The following is a 19,362-nucleotide window of genomic DNA, read 5'->3' on the forward strand; positions in this document are numbered from 1 at the left end:
TGTTGACAATAACACTATTTGTTCTCTGACTCTGGTTAGTTATTGTTCAGTTAGTATAGGCCTGAGGTCAGAGTGCACCAGAAAGGGAATAAAGATCTGGATAGAGATTAGTAAAAACTCAGTAAGGGAACTCGGTTTCAGGGGGACTTGATTTCATTACCAGAATTTGGTCAAGGCTGGTTAGGAGGGGAGACTAGAAAACCTAGGAGGCAGAATTCTCATCCTTGGGCCATGTTTCCTCAATTCTGAAAACACTTGGAGAGTTACATGTTTCTGAGCATGTTTAATGTGTGTGATTTCGTTCTTCTTTCCCTGATTTTTTTGCATTTACTCTTTTATATAATTTTTTAAAAATATACTTATTTTTATACAATTTTTAAAGGTTCCATTCCATTTACAGTTACTCCAACACATTGGGTATAGTCCCCATGTTGCACATCCTTGAGCCTGTCTTGCACCCAGTAGTTTGTATCTCCCCCTCTACTATCTCTCCTCCCAAGTGGTCTGTACCACACTAAGTTTGTTCTCTCTGTCTGTGAGCTTGCATCTTTTTTGTTAGATTCACTGGTTTGTTGTATTTTCTAGATTCTGCATATGAGTGATGCCATGCAGCATTGGTCTTCATTTGACTTACTTCACTGAGCACAGTGCCCTCCAAGTCAGTCCATGTTGCTGCAGACGGCAAAGCTCTTTCTTTTTTATGGCTGAGTAATAGTCCATGTTGTTTATTTATACACACACACATGCACCCCACATCCTCTTTATGCGTTCATCTCTTGATGGACAAGTAGGATGCTTTGCATATATCTTGGGTATTATAGTAATGATGCTATAAACAATGGGGTACATGTGGCTTTTCAAATTACTGATCTTGTTCTTGGATATATACCTGAGAGTAGAACTGCTGGGTCGCATGCTAGTTCTGTTTTTAGCTTTTTGAGAGACTTCCATACTATTCCACAGTGGCTGTACAAATTTACAGTACCACCAGCAGTGTCCAAGGGTTGCCTTATTTTCCCACCCATCAGCCCACATTTGTTGTTTATGCTCTTTTTGATGATAGGAATTCTGACAGGTGTGGGGCATTATCCCCTTGTGGTTTTGCATATAGTAGTTAACATTTGCATTTGTAGTTAGCATGTGGGGAATAGTTTCCCATACTTTAAAATTTTCTCAGTGTTTTCAGTTAAATTTTATAATATTTGATAGTTTAATTAATGTGTTTCTATTGTGTGTATATTCAGGCTGGTGACAAGTTTTGTTTTGTCTTTTTGGTGGTTATGAATAATCCTGTATGATCATTTAGGGGCATAAAGTTTTGTTGTACAGTAGTTCTGGTCATTTCTTCAAGATAAAATTTTAGAACTTGCATTGCTGAGATAAAGGGGAATAAATATTTTGAAGATGTTGTGTACATATTAGGAAAATGTTTTCCTGAATTGTTCTCTGGTTACATATGAGTGACCTGGGGCTCTTTGCTTCATAGAATTTTCATCAGTGATCTTGGGGGTGAACCAACTTCAGAATTCAGGATTATAATTCAAAACAGCTTTGACAGTATGGAGAATTGGCTAGTTGATAACATATAGAAGTTCAGTAGGGGAAAATGGGGGTAGCAGATACAGGGTAGATAAAAACTGCCAGAATACTATTTTATTGAGTAGCTGTTGCTGCACGCATGCTTGTAACAGAATAGAAGTCAGAGGATTTTTCTGTTACCCTGTGCTGTGGTAGGGACTGTTCCAAATGCAAGAAAAGAAAGCCCATTTGATCAAATGTGCTATTCTAAAAAGACCGTTAAAATTTTGTATTTTAAGCTATTAAGAATTCAGTGACACTAAATACCTTCTTGGAGAACATTAAGTGTTCATTTTAATTATTTACTATAATTATTTGTACATAAAATGAATGTACAAAAGACTTTCTGAAAGTTACTACTAATTCTTTTCTCAATTAAACAAACAGAGGATATATCTAGGAAGCTTATCGTTTTCTCCATGAAATTTTAAGGGAAATAGAATTACCTTCACCTTGCAAATAGCACTTTGAGGATAGGAATGCTATTCTAAAACAAAGAACCATGTGTTTATAATATACACATATAAAAAATTAAAGACATCAGGAAGGGGTTTATTAATAAAAGCCTTCTCTGTTTGGATATAGGTTGTAGTCTGTGTGCGTTTTGAATGTGATTTCTACCATGGAAGTCTGTACCAAAGACGCCTATTGCGACCTGTATTCTGCTTATTTGTGGTACGTTTCATTCTGATTAATGCTTAGAAAAATGACCGTGGTATACATATGATCCAGGAAGACTTTCTAATTTGATCTTTTTTTGTTGACTGATACTCATCATGGTTTTAAGACTGTTAACATCACATGAAAGTGTTAGCTGCTCAGTCGTTTCCGACTCTTTGCGACTCCGTTTACTGTAACTGGCCAGGCTCCTCTGTCCATGGAATTCTCCAGGCAAGAATACTGGAGTGGGTAACCATTCCCTTCTCCAGGGGATCTTCCCAACCCAGGGATTGAACCCGGGTGTCTTGCATTGCAGGCAGATCCTTTACCATCTGAGCCACCAGGGAAGCCCCTTAACATTTCATCAGATAACTTAAAAATCAGAACATCTAATTAATGAGCTTGAGCTTGCTTAAATCAATTAATTAAATATCTCCACAAAATGACAGGAGTTTGCTGTGTTTTTATTCGGAGAACTTTGTCTTTTTATGCTAATAAGCTGATATATATATATATATATATATATATATATATATTATATATATATTTTTTTGGTCAGGATTCCCACGATTCATAGTTGAGTGTCAGATTCTCTTCTAACAGAAACCCTTTACACAGGTCGCTTATTCTTCTTATTCCTGTGCTCAGCACTGTTGCGTGAGAGTGTCAGCCTTCCTTAGGGAGCGGCGTCCGCACCTATGTGCGCTCTGCCCAGGGCGCCTTCAGAAGCGCCGAGAGGCGTGGTCTCCCGCTCGCCGTGGCCGGCGCAGCGGATGGAGGGCGCGCCAGCCGAGTGAGACGGTTGATGCCAGGGCTGAAGTAAGCGGGGCCACAGCTCTCATTAGTTTGTCCATCTTAACAGCAGCTAATCCATGGAGCATTCTACAGCTGTGAAAGGTTGGGAAAGTGGCAGCTGTACTTTGCTGTTAGAAATCCATCTTTTAGAAATGTTTTTCTGATTACAATTTGATGTGTAGTCAGTGTAGAAAATCAGGAAAATTTAGAGAAATATGGAAAAATCAGTAATAATTCTCCAGTAGAGAGGAGTCCTGTTTAATTTTCATATTTTCAATTTTACACATAATTAAGAGCAAACTATTACACGTATAATTTCATAAACTCACTGTTTTTCCGTTCAGTACATTGTTAACACCATGTGCTAGTAATAAAAATATTTCTAAAAATTCAATACTGAATGGATGTGTAATTATTTATACAGTATACCATTATTTACTTATTTGATTGTCCAATTTAAATACTATAAATATTCCTATAATATACATTGTATTATATATGTATATACACACATTCTTGTGTTCATCTCTGATTATAGTAAAACAGCATTATGCTACCTGTTAGATTGTATAGTGTCTGTAAAAATTTGTAGGATATCAGATAGGTAATCATTGCAGAGGAGGGCAAGCATCTGGTAAGACTGGATATGAGGGTATATGCACTGTTCTTTGAAAGGCGTACACAGGGCCTTAGCAGCTGTAAGAGTTGGAGCGTCATAATTTGGGAAAATTCGGGAGTGGAGATGTGAATCTGAGTGACCTGGGACTGTGAACATCTATTTGTGTGACTGAGACCCAACCATAGTGGAAGAAATAGCCTTGAGAAACTGATGGGAACAAAGTCTGAGATGTGGAATTTGGCATTGTGTTAGCAGGTAGATGTGGCAGTCAAAGTCCTGAATTTTCTGCACCATTGTCCTTTTCAACCGTCGATTAAAAATGTTAATGTCGCACATTTTATGTGCAAAACCCTGAAACTCAGTCAGTCACGGTGGAGGTCCTCAGGGGTTTATACTTCAGAAGGGGTGATGGCATTGAGCCACTGAATGCGGTGTCGTGTTGTCCTCTTGACGGTCAGGCTGTGGTCCAGTGCTGGTTTGGAAAAGTTTGCTCACGGTGGCAGTTGGAAATCTCTGGAGGTGCGGATTCAAGGCAGAGTCACAGCTTAAACGGTGCAAATATTTGCAAGACTGTTCTTAACATGGATTGGAGGGGCCTGGTTAGAGACACAAACAGGAGGTAAAGGAATGCAGGCTTGGGAAGCGTGGACTTCAGGACTTAGGGTGGGTCAGAGGGGAGAAGGATTTAAATTTAAGTGAACGATTTAAGTTAGTGGTTCTGATTACTCAGTGAGCTGTTTATAATGTATAAAAGCCTCAGTCCTATCCAAGATTTGCTGAATCAGAATTTTGGAGGGATGAGACCAGGCATTTATGTATGTGTAAAGCTCCCTCAGAGATTCCTATGTGTCCCTCTGGTTAGAAACCACTAAATGAATTAATCTCTTTTTCTGCAGTCCAAGAATTTGTCAGGTTATCTGGATCTACTGCTTTGAATCTTAATACACTTAATGTGCATGTGTTTGCGTTTTTCTTCTGTTTTATTTTTTTTTTCACACTGCCTTCACTTCTTGAGAAATTGTTCTGTTAGATGGCTTCCAATGTAAACTTATTAATTAGTGTTATTCCATGCAATCAATTTTGATTAAATGAAATGTACTGTAAAAGTTAAAAGGAATTTCTGTAACTTTTTTTTTTTTTAATTGCATGACAGGGACAAAAAACAAGATGGATAATCAAACATGGTATCTGAGAACTTCAAAGCTGGCCCTGGCCTTGGCAATTATCCGCTCCAAACCAGCAGACAAAAGCAGCAGAGAATATACAGAGCATCTTGCGAGGATGGTGTCCGGGCAGGAATCAAGGTGGAGATCAAAAGTCGAAGCCTTGGAAGCTGAAGTTCTACAATTACGTCAGAAACTTCTCCTGAGCAGGATTTTTTCGGGATCATTTAAGAGTGGTGAGTGGATGTAACTTGGGGATGTGTCAATCTGTTTTATGTCAGCTTCACAGTTACTTAGAAACTCATTACCAAAACACTCAAGTTGTTCGGTTTCCTAAAATTAGACTTCTTGCACTATAAAGATTTTTTGCTTTTAGTCATTTATTAAAAGTAAAAAAAAAAAATAGCTTGTTGTCACTTTCTAATGGATGAGGCTGAAGTTGGAGACTGAAAATTGTCTAGAGATGAAGGCAATACTGCTTTAAGCCTCCTGGAGAAATTAATTTTAAAATCTTCAGTCATCCTTATATCTTACTCTGTATTATATGTTGCTTTTACATTGCATAATTCATCCAGCAGTGCCGTCTCAAGTCCCAGCTTTGTGCAGTGGGTGGCGAGGACCCAGAAATACACAGGAAAGCTGCTGCCTTTACCATGGAGTACCGACCATTCCAGCAGAGAAAGCAGACCTATGATAACGAACCTAGTTGTGATGACTGTTACCATAGAGAAAATGCAGAAAAGGAAGCCATTCATTCTTCTGGTCCTTGGAGAGGCTCCTCGGGTCTGGGCCCTCAAGGGTCTGTCTGATAGTGAGGTGATCATAGCCTGTGGTCAGAAGGAGGAACAAGAGCCAGGGCAGCAGGGATAATCCATGTCCCATCCAGCAGGCCAGTTTTGTATTCCAGAGCCCAGGACACTGTGAGGTGGAGATCTGATGGGGAGCAGGTTTGGAAAGACTCCGGGTGTCAGCCTGAGGAATATCCCTGCAGTGAGTTGGCCAGGGTGGTTCCCTTAAGACCCCTATGAGAGAGTGAAATGGGGCCATAAGAATGATCTGAGAATGGCAGGGAAAATGGGCACCCCCCCCAGGACAGACCAGAGCACATGGGCGCCTCCTTCCTCAGGATCCCTTTACCTTCTTGACTCCGAGGGATGACCCTCATATTGCGATAGGAAAACTTAATTTCGGTGATCTGTTGAAAACATAAATCAGATCATCTTACTCCTTTGCCAGAAACCTTTTCCTGACTCCCCGTTGTGCCACTGACCCTCATATTGCGATAGGAAAACTTAATTTCGGTGATCTGTTGAAAACATAAATCAGATCATCTTACTCCTTTGCCAAAAACCTTTTCCTGACTCCCCGTTGTGCCACTGGTGGCTTGGCTGGTGACGTCACCATGGTATCACCTGTGCTTCCCTGCATAGCGCATGTGCCCTGGGCACCGTGGGCTTCCCACTGACTGCACTGGGCTCATCTTGCAGTGAATCTCTGCTGTGATCAGGTGTTGACATATGATTGCCTCTCCCCTTCGTAGAGGTCTTTTTTCTAAGCCATACTTGCTCAGAGACCACTCTACATGCATGCGCCCACAGTTATTTTTTCACCCAAACACCCCCCTGTTGGTTATTTGCTTATTTGCTTAGGTGGTCCCTTCCTTATCTCCTTGATTTGAGTCCAGCCTTGCTGAGTAGAGGGTCTCTGATTTGCTCAGCACCCTCTACTCAATACCCACCCCAAAGCCTGACTCACAGCAGGTGCTAAATCCATGTTCATCAAATGAAGTGGAATGTAGAGTATGCTTTGACGTGAGCCGTGATGGGAAGCAAGGAGGCAGGTTCTGAAAGGGTTTACCTAAGGCCATGTGAAGAGTAAGGAGTCAGGCTAGATCTGTGACTGTTAGAACTAAAATGAATGATTCCAGAATAAGCACTTGAGACTTCTGTGAATGAGTTCAAAGTGGGTTAAGGCAGCTGGAGGTGTGGAGGGCATTTGAGGTCTCTAGTTCATTAAGTTGATTCGGTTCAGTTCAGTTGCTCAGTTGTGTCCTACTCTTTGCGACCCCATGAATTGCAGCATGCCAGGCCTCCTTGTTCATCACCAACTCCCAGAGTTCACTCAAACTCATGTCCATCGAGTCGGTGATGCCATCCAGCCATCTCATCCTCTGTCATCCCCTTCTTCTCCTGCACCCAAATCCCTCCCAGCATCAGAGTCTTTTCCAATGAGTCAACTCTTCGCATGAGGTGGCCAAAGTACTGGAGTTTCAGCTTTAGCATCATTCCTTCCAAAGAAATCCCAGGGCTGATCTCCTTCAGAATGGACTGGTTGGATTGTAGTGCTTTAAATCCAGACAGTGAACACAGAAATCAGGGTATATGATAGAAGGTTGAGTCCAGGGAGATATACCTAGAAGGAAAGAAGTAGGGTCCTTAAACTCAGAGGGGATAAGTAGCCTGGAAATATAGACTGACAGCAAGGATCCGTTGGTATCTAAGTGATAGTGACCTTGTCACTGTGGATGAGGCTATAGGGTGGGTGGGCCTTTGATGGGGAGGCTGCAGGTTCCGACATTCCAGGGTGGAAAGAGGAAAGCAGCCGTGGAAAGAGCGTGGCTGCCGCGGTAGGATGCGTCGGTACAGTGAACCTGTGCCTGCTGTGGGTAACAGAGTACCAGCTAACTTCAGGAAGACTCTCAACTAATATCTAAAGAATTGAAGCTTTTGAACTGTGGTGTTGGAGAAGAGTCTTGAGAGTCCCTTGAACTGCAAGGAGATCGAACCAGTCAATCGTAAAGGAGATCAGTCCTGGGTGTTCATTGGAAGGACTGATGCTAAAGCTGAAACTTCAATACTTTGGCCAGCTGATGGGAAGAACTGACTCATTTGAAAAGACCCTGATTCTGGGAAAGACTGAGGGCAGGAGGAGAAGAGGACGACAGGATAAGATGGTTGGATGGCATCACCGCCTCAATGGACATGAGTTTGGGTGGGCTCCAGGAGCTGGTGATGGATGGGGAGGCCTGGCGTGCTGCGGTTCATGGGGTTGCAAAGAGTCAGACATGACTGAGCAACTGAACTGAACTGAACTGAATATCCGTATGTAACTAAAGTCTCATTATTGTCTGAGCAAAAATACTGTTAGAAGATTTACAGCCACATTTTAGTCCCTCTGGTTTCTATGCAGTGGTCTCTTTGAGAATATCTATGAATAGCAGACAGTCAATATATCGTACCTTTTTTGTACAGTCATGTGATTGGTATAATAGCACACATGTAGCAGTTCCCACTAATACCAAACTGTGAATATCATAACATCCACAGTACCCAGCTGTTGTTTACCATCGAGCGTCTGTTTACAACACCAAGACAGTGGTGTGTGTGATTTGTTTGGGACGTGAGTGGACCTCAGTGATAACTTGTTTTTAGTCTGGACTCTTTCCCTTACAGTACCTGCAAGAGAAGTTTTCATATATCATGTAGTTAAAATCTCTTTTGCTCACATCAGGAGTTGCAGGTAAAACATTTCAGTGCAGATGTTTGTGAGTAATCTGTCTCACCATCTGTTAGCTTAAACTTAAAAAGTGAGAAATAAATGGATAGATTCAGATAAATAGTTTCAAATAGCAAAAGGAGTACGTCAAGGCTGTATGTTGTCACCCTGCTTATTTAACTTACATGCAGAGTACATCATGAGAAACGCTGGACTGGAAGAAACACAAGCTGGAATCAAGATTGCCGGGAGAAATATCAACAACCTTAGATATGCAGATGACACCACGTTTATGGCAGAAAGTGAAGAGGAGCTAAAAAGCCTCTTGATGAAAGTGAAAGTGGAGAGTGAAAAAGTTGGCTTAAAGCTCAACATTCAGAAAACGAAGATCATGGCATCCGGTCCCATCACTTCATGGGAAGCAGATGGGGAAACAGTGAAAACAGTGTCAGACTTTATTTTTGGGGGCTCCAAAATCACGGCAGATGGTGACGGCAGCCATGAAATCAAAAGACGCTTACTCCTTGGAAGAAAAGTTATGACCAACCTAGATAGTATGTTCAAAAGCAGAGACATTACTTTGCCAGCAAAGGTCTGTCTAGTCAAGGTTATGGTTTTTCCTGTGGTTATGTATGGATGTGAGAGTTGGACTGTGAAGAAGGATGAGTGCTGAAGAATTTATGTGTTTGAACTGTGGTGTTGGAGAAGACTCTTGAGGGTCCCTTGGACTGCAAGGAGATCCAACCAGTCCATTCTGAAGGAGATCAGCCCTGGGATTTCTTTGGAAAGAATGATGCTGAAGCTGAAACTCCAGTACTTTGGCTACCTCATGGGAAGAGTTGACTCATTGGAAAAGACTCTGATGCTGGGAGGGATTGGGGACAGGAGGAGAAGGGGACGACCGAGGATGAGATGGCTGGATGGCATCACTGACTCGATGGATGTGAGTCTGAGTGAACTCCGGGAGATGGTGATGGACAGGGAGGCCTGGCGTGCTGCGATTCATGGGGTCGCAAAGAGTCAGACATGACTGAGTGACTGAACTGAACTGAAAGGGAAAAAGGAAAAAACTACAAGGGGGGTTATTAGATTGATAGGAAAATAAAGGAGGAACGTAGTTGCTGTTTGAAGACGTATGATTGAAAAGACCGACACACCTTACCCTAAGAAAGTGCCAGCCCTGAAAGTCAAACTATTATGTAGGTGATTTATGTTGTTAAGTATTTCTGTCCGCAGTTGTTTGGGCTTCTTTATACGTGCAACTGTTTGCCAGTGTTCAGGGACCACAGACCCTCGATAAACGGTGAATGGAGTGCTTCCTGACCAAGAGACTGGGGAACTCAGTTTACAGCCTCAGCTATCCACTGAAACAACTGAGAGAACCAGAGTTGAATAAGGCAGAGATGAAATGGGATGGTAAACAAATAAGGAAGCGTGACATGATTTATACATCATTTAAAGAACTTGTCTATTTCATTATTCTGATTATTTTTCTACAGGTTCTCAAAGGAAGTTAGGAAGAACAGAAGGATGGACGGGAGGAAAGAATGGAAGGGAGATAGGGAGGGAGGGGGGATCAATTTGGTTCAGTTCAGTCGCTCAGTCGTGTCCTATCCTTTGCGACCCCATGGACTACAGCACGCCAGGTCTCCCTGTCCATCACTAACTCCCAGAGTTTACTCAAACTCATGTCCATTGAGTTGGTGATGCCATCCAACCATCTCATCCTCTGTCGTCCCCTTCTCCTCACACCTTCAGTCTTTCCCAGCATCAGAGTCTTTTCCAATGAGTCAGCTCTTCGCATGAGGTGGCCAAAGTATTGGAGTTTCTGTTTCAACATCAGTCCTTCCAGTGAATATTCAGGACTGATTTCCTTTAAGATGGACTGGTTGGATCTCCTTGCAGTCCAAGGGACTCTCAAGACTCTTCTCCAACACCGTAGTTCAAAAGCATCAATTCTTCAGCGCTCAGCTTTCTTTATACTCCAACTCTCACATCCATACATGACCACTGGAAAAACCATAGCCTTGACTAGATGGACCTTTGTTGACAAAGTAATGTCTCTGCTGTTTAATATGCTGTCTAGGTTGGTCATAACTTTCCTTCCAAGGAGCAAATGGCTTCTTTTAATTTCATGGCTGCAGCCAGCATCTGCAGTGATTTTGGAGCTCCCAAAAATAAAGTCCCAAGGCATGGGACCATATGCCATGATTGTAGAAGGGTAGGGGATAGGGGGGGAGGGGGTATGGACCAAAGGAATGTGGACATCCAGTATCACATTTCTCAAAGCCTTCTAGGTGATGTGTGGCAGACAGTTTGATTTCCTACACAGTCGCCTGGTTCCTTCTTCCTCACTAAAACACTGCAGTTTTGATTTGGCAGGCATGTGCCCATGTTTGTTCATCTGTGAAATGCTTAGGCTTGTTTTGCCAGTGTGGTCCTAAGGTTAGACAGGGACCGATGGAAACTAAGAATCTTGGGAGCTTTTGGTAAATATTTGTCACTTTGTATAAAGAGATTGAAGTCCATGAATGCTACAAACTTTAAAATGTTTTTACCTCAACTGCTTGCTTCCTATGTGGACGCTGCCACGTGAAGATGTGAGCGTCGAACTGTGGTAGCCACGTTACAGCCATGAGGCAATACTGAAAAATTTACATCAGCGTGGTAAGGGTGATGAATCAGGAGGATAAGAAGAGCCTTGGTCCTTCTTGTCATTGCTGAGCAACCAAAGCACCTCTAGGGTGAAGTTATTAAGAATTTTTCAAAGGTGAACAGTGGTCACTTCCATGGACAGAGCAACCTGGAGGGCTTCAGTCCATAGGGTTGCAAACAGTTGGACATTACTGAGCAACTGATGGTTTAAGCCATTATTATACTAGGATTCTCTTCCTTGTAACTGAGCTCATCCTAACTTAAAGAGTGGAGAAGTGGGGGAGATAACAAGCAAATTAGAGAGCTGCTTTTTTTCCCCCAAGAATCTTCTTGATTTATAGGAGAGAAAATGAGAAAGAGGCAAAAACTGTGTTCTATACAATAGCTTCCTATTAAATGATAACCTTATGATGTTGTAAGGATTTAGTTGGGACTTGAGTAGGTAGGTGAGGGAGACCCAGAGCATAGAGACTAGATAGGAAGACGTTAGTAGCTGTTCTTAAATGTTGACCAGGGTTTGAACGGAGTGTGTTGACAGGCACAGGATGTTATTAGTGGAAACAATGGCCTAAGGCTTCAGTGAGCAGATTTAGATCTAAAATCAGCGTGTGTTTGTGTTTGTGTGTGAGAGTATGGGGCAGGCAAGGGGTGTCTGGACAGTTGCTAGGAAGAATGGAGATGTCAGATATATGCTTTTTCTCGTAAAATTTAAGTACTCAGTACCTTCATAAATGATATGCAGGTTACCGGACTAACAATGAGCCAAGTAAAAATAAAGTAGGAGAATGTCAAACCAAATTAACTCATTGATGTATCTGTTTATATAATAAATGCTCATGGCTTCCCGGGGGTGCTCAGTGGTCAAGAATCCGCCAGTCAATGCAGGAGACCCAGGAGACCTGGACTCAGTCACTGGGTCGGGAAGATCCCCTGGAGGAGGAAATGGCAACCCACTCCAGTATTCTTGCCTGGAGAATCCCATGGACAGAGGAGCCTGGAGGGCTACAGGCTGTGGGGTGGCAAAAAGTCAGACAGGACCGAGCACGCACGTACGTGGCATCTGTGTCTTTGGTATCACGTGCTGCGGGCTGGGGAGCGTGGTGGGCAGGGCAGCTGTCCGTTTAGGTTGAATTTGGCTCTTTCTGGCTGTGGGTCCTGGGAAACAACTGGCCCAGCCAGATGGCTTCTGAAGCCTCCTTGTCCTTCTTGCTGACTCTGCTCAAGTTAGTCTAACTCCCCCTTACTGCTTCACACCTGGAGGAGCAAACCCTCACCACCCGCTGCCTCCCCCAGGCAGACCACATGTCTCGTTTCCTGTAAGTCTGCATCCAGGTGGAGGTTCTTAGCTGGACTCGTCATGCTGATGAAGCCTCAGAGCAGGGGCCAGGTGTCAGCATGGCACCCAGTCAGGGGCTCGTCTTGGCTGCTGGCTGCCTCTCTGCTGGCCCTGTCTGCCCAGCCTCTGCCCCGTCCTTTCCTTCTCACCTGGTTGCAGACCACGTACCGGAGAGACACAGCAAATAACAGACTTGCAGATGCAGTTGTGGGCTCAGCATTTATACGCTGGGGCCCTCCCTGTGTTACAGATGCTGAAAGAGCACAGAAAATGAAGGCCTAAGCATTTCCTTCTTCACATAAGCTCTTGTAATATAAACTGTCAACTATATTAGAATGGGAGTTTGCCTCAAATTGCAGGTGATTTAAAACACACAGGCATAATGTATATCAACTGCAGAGAATGTGGCCTGAATAATTTTGAGGAGTCTGAGGCAAGCCTGGAAAATAATTCATTTATAATTGTACATTAGAATTGGTTTACTCATTATATATAAAAATTGAATTAAATTTTAGATATTAGAGACAGTCAGCATACAAAGATGTTAAAGTGAAGGCTGAAAAAAGCTCAGGATATTGAATGGCTTTCACAGAGACAAGGTGATGAGTTAGGAATGTGAGTACCTTCCTTATCATCAGAGGAGCCGGCTCTGAGAGGAACTGTGGAGATAGTAAGGAGGACCTGCCAAGTCCTGGCGTGGGGCTGGGCCTGAGGGAGCCAGGAGCTTCTGAGGCTGGGCTTGGGTGGGGCAGCCAGGCATTCCTCAGCATGGAGTGTTCCAGATGGAGACCCTCAGTCCTTCCTGTGCCAGGCTCCAGTCTCACTGTGTGGTGCAGCCTGTGCTGGGTTTCAGGGTGGCATCGGGCATGTCCAGGCAGTGCCCCAGCTGGGCATCTCTACTTGCTGGGCGTCTCTGGACTCCCTCCCCTCTTCTGCATCCCCGTGACCACTGCCTCGGTTTTGTCTGAAAATCCCCGACCGGACTTCACGTCTGTGGTCGTAGCCTTGTTGTGTTCAAGTGCATGTCGCAGCCTGGTCTCAGGTCCTCTCACTTACTTTCAGGTGAAATCCCCTCCCCATAAAATGGACCCTGAGCCTCTCCGCAGTGCAGTCCTTGCTTCCAGCCCAGCCCAGCCCCTCAGCACCATGCCCGCCTCGTTCTGCTCTGTGATGCACAAACTTTCTTCAGCTTCACTTGCATCCACCGTGTTCTGTCTCGGCCCCAAGCTTTTAGGCAGGTGGTTTCTCTCTGGAGGATGCGTTCCTTTTGGTCTCCTTTTGGTCTAGTTGTGTGATAGAGTCTTCTTCTCTGCTGACATAGGTTTAAAATCTCTTCTGCCTTCGTCGACTGCCTTCCAAGACTAGAACAGATTTTCCTGCTGGGGATCCTGATAATAACCTGTACTGTTCAGAGATCGTGAACGAAATTAAGATGGTTGAATCAGCCTGTCTTCCCCATCGGGCCTGCACTCCATGCTTCCAGGGAGTGTCTTTTCTCATCGCCCCTGTATTCCTAGATTAGCACAGTCCCTCGCAGGGAGGGGCACTTTGGTGACATTTACTGAATGAGCATGTTTAGAGAGGGTCTTATGTGAGTGTTCATACCTGGAACAAAGTGGCCTTGCTAATCTGTCATTTCTGGAGATCTCCCAGAGCCCCGTTGTGATGGGAGGAGAATCAGAGAGTGAGATCCAGCCTCCTGGGGGGGGACCCGCTCAGTAGGGTGAGGATCAGGGCTCCTCCTGTGCGGGAGCCGTGCGTGCACACAGTGGTGGAGTCAGAACAGAGTAAGTGAAGAGGGGAGATGTCGACGGACCCTCTGTGGAACAAAGGCTAAAATGCCCAAAGTACATGTGCATTCCTAGGTCATCGCTCATTGTAATGCGTTTGGAATAGTTTAACCTGTAGCAGATGTTAATCTTGTCTTTCCATTTAGGGTTATATTTAGTTTTTTTTGTTTGTTTGTTTTTAAATCCTGTGTTTTGTGTTTTTTGAACCCTGCGTCTGGTTTTCAAATTTCAAGATTCTGTTAGAAAGATGATGTTACCTCAAGGATTCTGGATTTAATACTTGGCTACTAAACATCCTAAAATTAATTTTTTATTTTTAGATAAGTTCAGTGTGCAGTGAAGAGAATCCGGGTGGAGAGCTGTGGACTGTAGTTTGGAGTGGGGACGTTAATGGAATATTGTGGCTTAATATTGTGGCCCTGTGATTCCAACGAAAACTGAAGTTTGAGAACCACTGAAAGCACTAACTTGAACACAGAAATGTGAAATGTGTGTTCAAAGAGCGTAATGGGGTCTCTCCAGAAAGGGGATTAAGCCACCTGACTGTCACACATCAAGGAAGTTGTGGGCAAGACTCTGAAACACTTCTTAATACCAGCTGAAGATGTTTGGCTCTCGGTCACCAAAGAACTGAGGAAGTGTTCCTTTAGAGCCTGACTGAGCTGAGGCAGGTAGTAGAATGTAGGGAAAACGAACCAAAGATAAAATAGTGACATTAACACTAACAGACTGGTTCCAAACAGGAAAAGGAATATGTCAAGGCTGTATATTGTCACCCTGCTTATTTAACTTCTATGCAGAGTACATCATGAGAAACACTGGGCTGGAAGAAGCACAAGCTGGAATCAAGATTGCCGGGAGAAATATCAATAACCTCAGATATGCAGATGACAGCACCCTTATGGCAGAAAGTGAAGAGGAACTAAAGAGCCTTTTGATGAAAGTGAAAGAGGAGACTGAAAAAGTTGGCTTAAAGTTCAATATTCAGATAACAAAGATGGTGGCATCCGCTCCCATCACTTTGTGGCAAATAGATGGGGAAACAGTGGAAACAATGGCTGACTTTATGTTTTGGGGGCTCCAAAATCACTGCAGATGGTAACTGCAGCCATGAAATTAAAAGAAGCTTATTCCTTTCAAGGAAAGTTATGACCAACCTAGATAGAATATTCAAAAGCAGAGACATTACTTTGCCAACAAAGGTCCATCTAACCAAGGCAATGGTTTTTCCTGTGGTCATGTATGGATGTGAGAGTTGGACTGTGAAGAAAGCTGAGCACCAAAGAATTGATGCTTTTGAACTCTGGTGTTGGAGAAGACTCTTGAGAGTCCCTTGGACTGCAAGGAGGTCCAACCAGTCCATTCTAAAGGAGATCAGTCCTGGGTGTTCATTGGAAGTACTGATGTTGAAGCTGAAACTCCAATACTTTGGCCACCTCATGTGAAGAGTTGACTCATTGGAAAAGACTCTGATGCTGGGAAAGATTGAGGGCAGGAGAAGAAGGGGACGACAGAGGATGAGATGGTTGGATGGCATCACCGACTAGATGGACATGGGTTTGAGTGGACTCCAGGAGTTGGTGATGGACAGGGAGGCCTGGCGTGCTGCAGTTCATGGGTCGCAAAGAGCTGGACACGACTGAGCGACTGAACTGAACTAAACTGACTCTAGCAGCCATGTTTGATGCTATTCCGTACTCTTCAGTGAAATTACTGGTAAACATAATAGGAATCCAAGGAATGAGTCTTGTAGATTTTTCTTCTAGAACTTCTCCCTTCCCTTTTTATCCCTTCTTCTTGTCACTCCATCCTGCTCCCCTCTTCCTCGTTAGCATCCTGTGTCATCCTGTATATGTGCCGTGTTCTCTGAATATAAGATGTACAGCTGTGCAAGGCACACCCCTCCCCCATTTTTGCAGAGGAAGATATTTCTTATAGCTGTTTCAAGTCATTTTGAGATATATTGTAGGGGAAATATTGCGTAGAAGAACCAGTAGACAGTATTTTAGAAGCCAGTAGAAACCCTTAAGTTCTGATTGCATTATACCAATCCTTCAAAAAGTATAGAGTGTAACATAGCTAAGAAGAAACAGGTTGTTGTTGATGAATGCTAGCACTTTGCAGGCAACAAGACAGAAGATGCTGAATCATGAAGTCTGTCGCACAGGTGCCCCGTAAACCCAGGTGCTTGCACTGTATTCTGAGTAGCTCTAAGGGGCAAACCGGCTAACCTGAATTACGAATGAAGCTGTATGAATTCCTAAATTAAAAATGGAAACACAGCCCTCATTCGGGAGGAAGGACATTAGTCCATTTCTTTTGCCGCACGTAAATCATTGCATTTTCAGTTAAACCTCCTGTTTTAGAGACCTCATTTCTGGAATTTAAAGGATTATATTGCTTATAAACACTTCTTAAAGTTATTGTAAAGACTGAATCTGTGTTTAATGGATTAGAGTGCTCGCTGGGTGTGTGCTGTGGACGGGCTTCTGAGACAGGGAGCTGCTTTCAGTGCCCACAGATCCACCCTTTCACATCATCAGTTATTTCATGGTAAACATGTGATAATTTTTCTTCTCTTTGGTCTCTCCCATTGCTCTCAGAGTCAGAGAAAAATACTGCCTGTGTGTTTTTAATTCAGTCAGACCGCATATGCCAGGTTTTGTGTTTTGACATAAACAAGATAAAGAATGCGTCCAGAGCAGGCTGCTTCTGATGGCTTCAAAGCGCAGGTCTAAACCTTCCTCGTTCCTCTTTTAATTAATAAGTCACACGGAGAACAAAGACTCAGTTGCATTTGTACCCTCCCTCCGTGCTTGATTCAGTGCGATCTTACACACAGTCGATTTTCAAAGCCGCTTCTTGGCTTGATACTTAAGTTATTGTCTCTAATTAGGCTTGTAAGATTTTGTAGCAGAAATAATTTTGAAGTTTCATGTGTAAAATGTAGTACAGACAAAATGTTAATATTCTGTAGCAAGTTGAAAGGTAACCACTTGGTGGAAAAGTAACTGGCAGAAATTTAAGTAATGCCTCTGATCCTTCTGTGTGCCTTTCATTGTATTTGGAGTCTTTCGAATTATCAGTGAAATAGAATATGCAGACTTTAAGCATCTTCTGCCCTCCCTTGTTATTCAAATAACAGATACTTTTTTCACCCGGAAGTTAGCATGATTTGTCTGTTGTTTCTCTGAAGTAATAGTTTGTAGTAGAACGGCCTTATTCCTCAATCCAGGTCACATAGATTCAGTGGCATTTTGCTTATTTAATATCTAATTTTGTTAATAGTTGTGCCTGTAATAGCTCTGCAGTTACCTCTGCCTGGGTATTTTATGGTGTTTATCCTCATCTGATGAGGTTTTCTTCTGTGAACCACAAGGCCTCTTGTCTTACCTGTAATTTCCAAGCAGGAGCTGGTCTGAAGTAGGCCAAGTCCGTGCTGGCGGCTGCTCCATGTGGCTGCACAGCTCTCTGATGTCTGGCAGGGCAAGGGAGCCAGGGGAGCCCGCCCAGAGGGCTCATGGGCTCAGCAAGCTGTACTTTTCCAGGCCCTCTGTAGCTTCTCTTTAAAGAAGCACTTGGTCGTGCACGAGTGTGCACAGCGATCACAGCCAGTGCTATCTGCACCTCGGCCTTTTGTACCCACAGGTCTGTGTGAAGAAAGGAAAGTACCGTCAATCAGATGTGCAGCACACGACTTTAACATTTATTTTTCATTTTGAAATGGCTTAAATCCCATACCTGCATTCGAATCCCTTGGGAGCTGTGAAAAATTCTGAGGCCTGGGTTGCACCCCAGATGAGCAATGTCAGAATCTCTGGGGGTTGAACTGAGTTATCTGTATTCTTTGACTATGCCTCCGTTATTCTGAAGTAGGGCCAGGATTGAGAAACACTGCTTTAAGGCCAACTTTTATTTTCTGTATTCAACCCAAATGTCCTTATTTCCAGTTTTCATGGTTAAGCCTGCATAGTTTTAATCCCCTTGCTTTCTTGGAGTATCCTCTGTAGAAAGCTGCAGTTAAGGCCTACAAAGAGTGGAATACACTGATATTAACCCTATGGGGAAGGTACCTGGTGGTAGAGTTATTCCACAGGAGTCTACTCTAAGTATGAGATTTGGGAGCGTGGATGGCATTGGTGGTGGGGATGGTGGGTGAGCAGCTGTGGGAAGGGCTCTCCGTTGCCTGTGCACGTGCCTGGATGTGCTGGTGGCCTGACTAAGGTTGCACCTGGGCCCTTGGTGGGGATCACAAGCCCTTTTGTATGAATTGTGAGCCACTATTAAATGAAACAGCATCTTTCCAAGCTGCTTTTCTTTATTCTGTAAGGATAGGGAGTTGTAGTAGATGGCCTCTTTTAGACGCTAAAAGCAATTCAGTTCAGTTCAGTCGCTCAGTCGTGTCCTATTCTTTGCAACCCCATGGACTGTAGCACGCCAGGTCTCCTTGTCCATCACCAACTCCCAGAGCTTGCTCAAACTCATGTCCATCGAGTCGGTGATGCCATCCAACCATCTCATCCTCTGTCGTCCCCTCTCCTCATGCCTTCAGTCTTTCCCAGCATCAGGGTCTTTTCCAGTGAGTCAGTTCTTTGCATCAGGTGGCCAAAGTATTGGGAGTTTCAGCTTCAGCATCAGTCCTTCCAGTGAATATTCAGGACTGATCTCCTTTAGGATGGACTGGTTGGATCTCCTTGCAGTCCAAGGGACTCTCAAGAGTCTTCTCCAACACCACAGTTCAAAAGCATCAGTTCTTTGTCTCTCAGCTTTCTTTATGGTCTAACCCTCACATCCATATGTGACTACTGGAAAAACCATAGCTTTGACTAGATGGACCTCTATTGGCAAAGTAATGTCTCTGCTTTTGAATATGCTGTCTAGGTTGGTCATAACTTTCCTTCCAAGGAGCAAATATCTTTTAATTTCATGGCTGCAGTCACCGTCTGCAGTGATTTTGGAGCCCAAGAAAATAAAGTCTCTCACTCTTTGCATTGTTTATGCATCTATTTTCCATGAAGTGATGGGACTGGATGCCATGATCTTCGTTTTTTGAATGTTGAGTTTTATGCCAACTTTTTCACTCTCCATTCTCACTTTCCTCAAGAGGCTCTTTAGTTCTTCGCTTTCTGCTGTAAGGTGGTGTCATCTGCGTCTTTGAGGTTATTGATGTTTCTCCTGGCAGTATCCCACAGGCATATCATTTTAAAAATTAGGAAATACTTGTATTTTTGCTCTTGGTTCAGTATTATTTGCTCACTTTAGTATATGGCT

General features: G+C 43.5%; 1 protein-coding gene across 2 annotated transcripts in view; it reads left to right on the plus strand.

Annotated features, from left to right (window-relative positions):
• MEI4 (meiotic double-stranded break formation protein 4) overlaps positions 1 to 19,362 on the plus strand; it is a 239,641-nt gene that overhangs the window by 34,089 nt on the left and 186,190 nt on the right. For both annotated transcript variants that reach the window (XM_069598037.2, XM_069598038.2), the window contains exon 2: positions 4,806 to 5,051. In XM_069598037.2, coding sequence (XP_069454138.1) covers positions 4,820 to 5,051 — 232 coding nt within the window. In that variant the 5' untranslated portion in view covers positions 4,806 to 4,819. The remainder of the gene's footprint in view (positions 1 to 4,805; positions 5,052 to 19,362) is intronic.

This window comes from Ovis canadensis, chromosome 8 (assembly GCF_042477335.2).
Source record: "Ovis canadensis isolate MfBH-ARS-UI-01 breed Bighorn chromosome 8, ARS-UI_OviCan_v2, whole genome shotgun sequence".
In the NCBI taxonomy this organism is placed as follows: domain Eukaryota; kingdom Metazoa; phylum Chordata; class Mammalia; order Artiodactyla; family Bovidae; genus Ovis; species Ovis canadensis.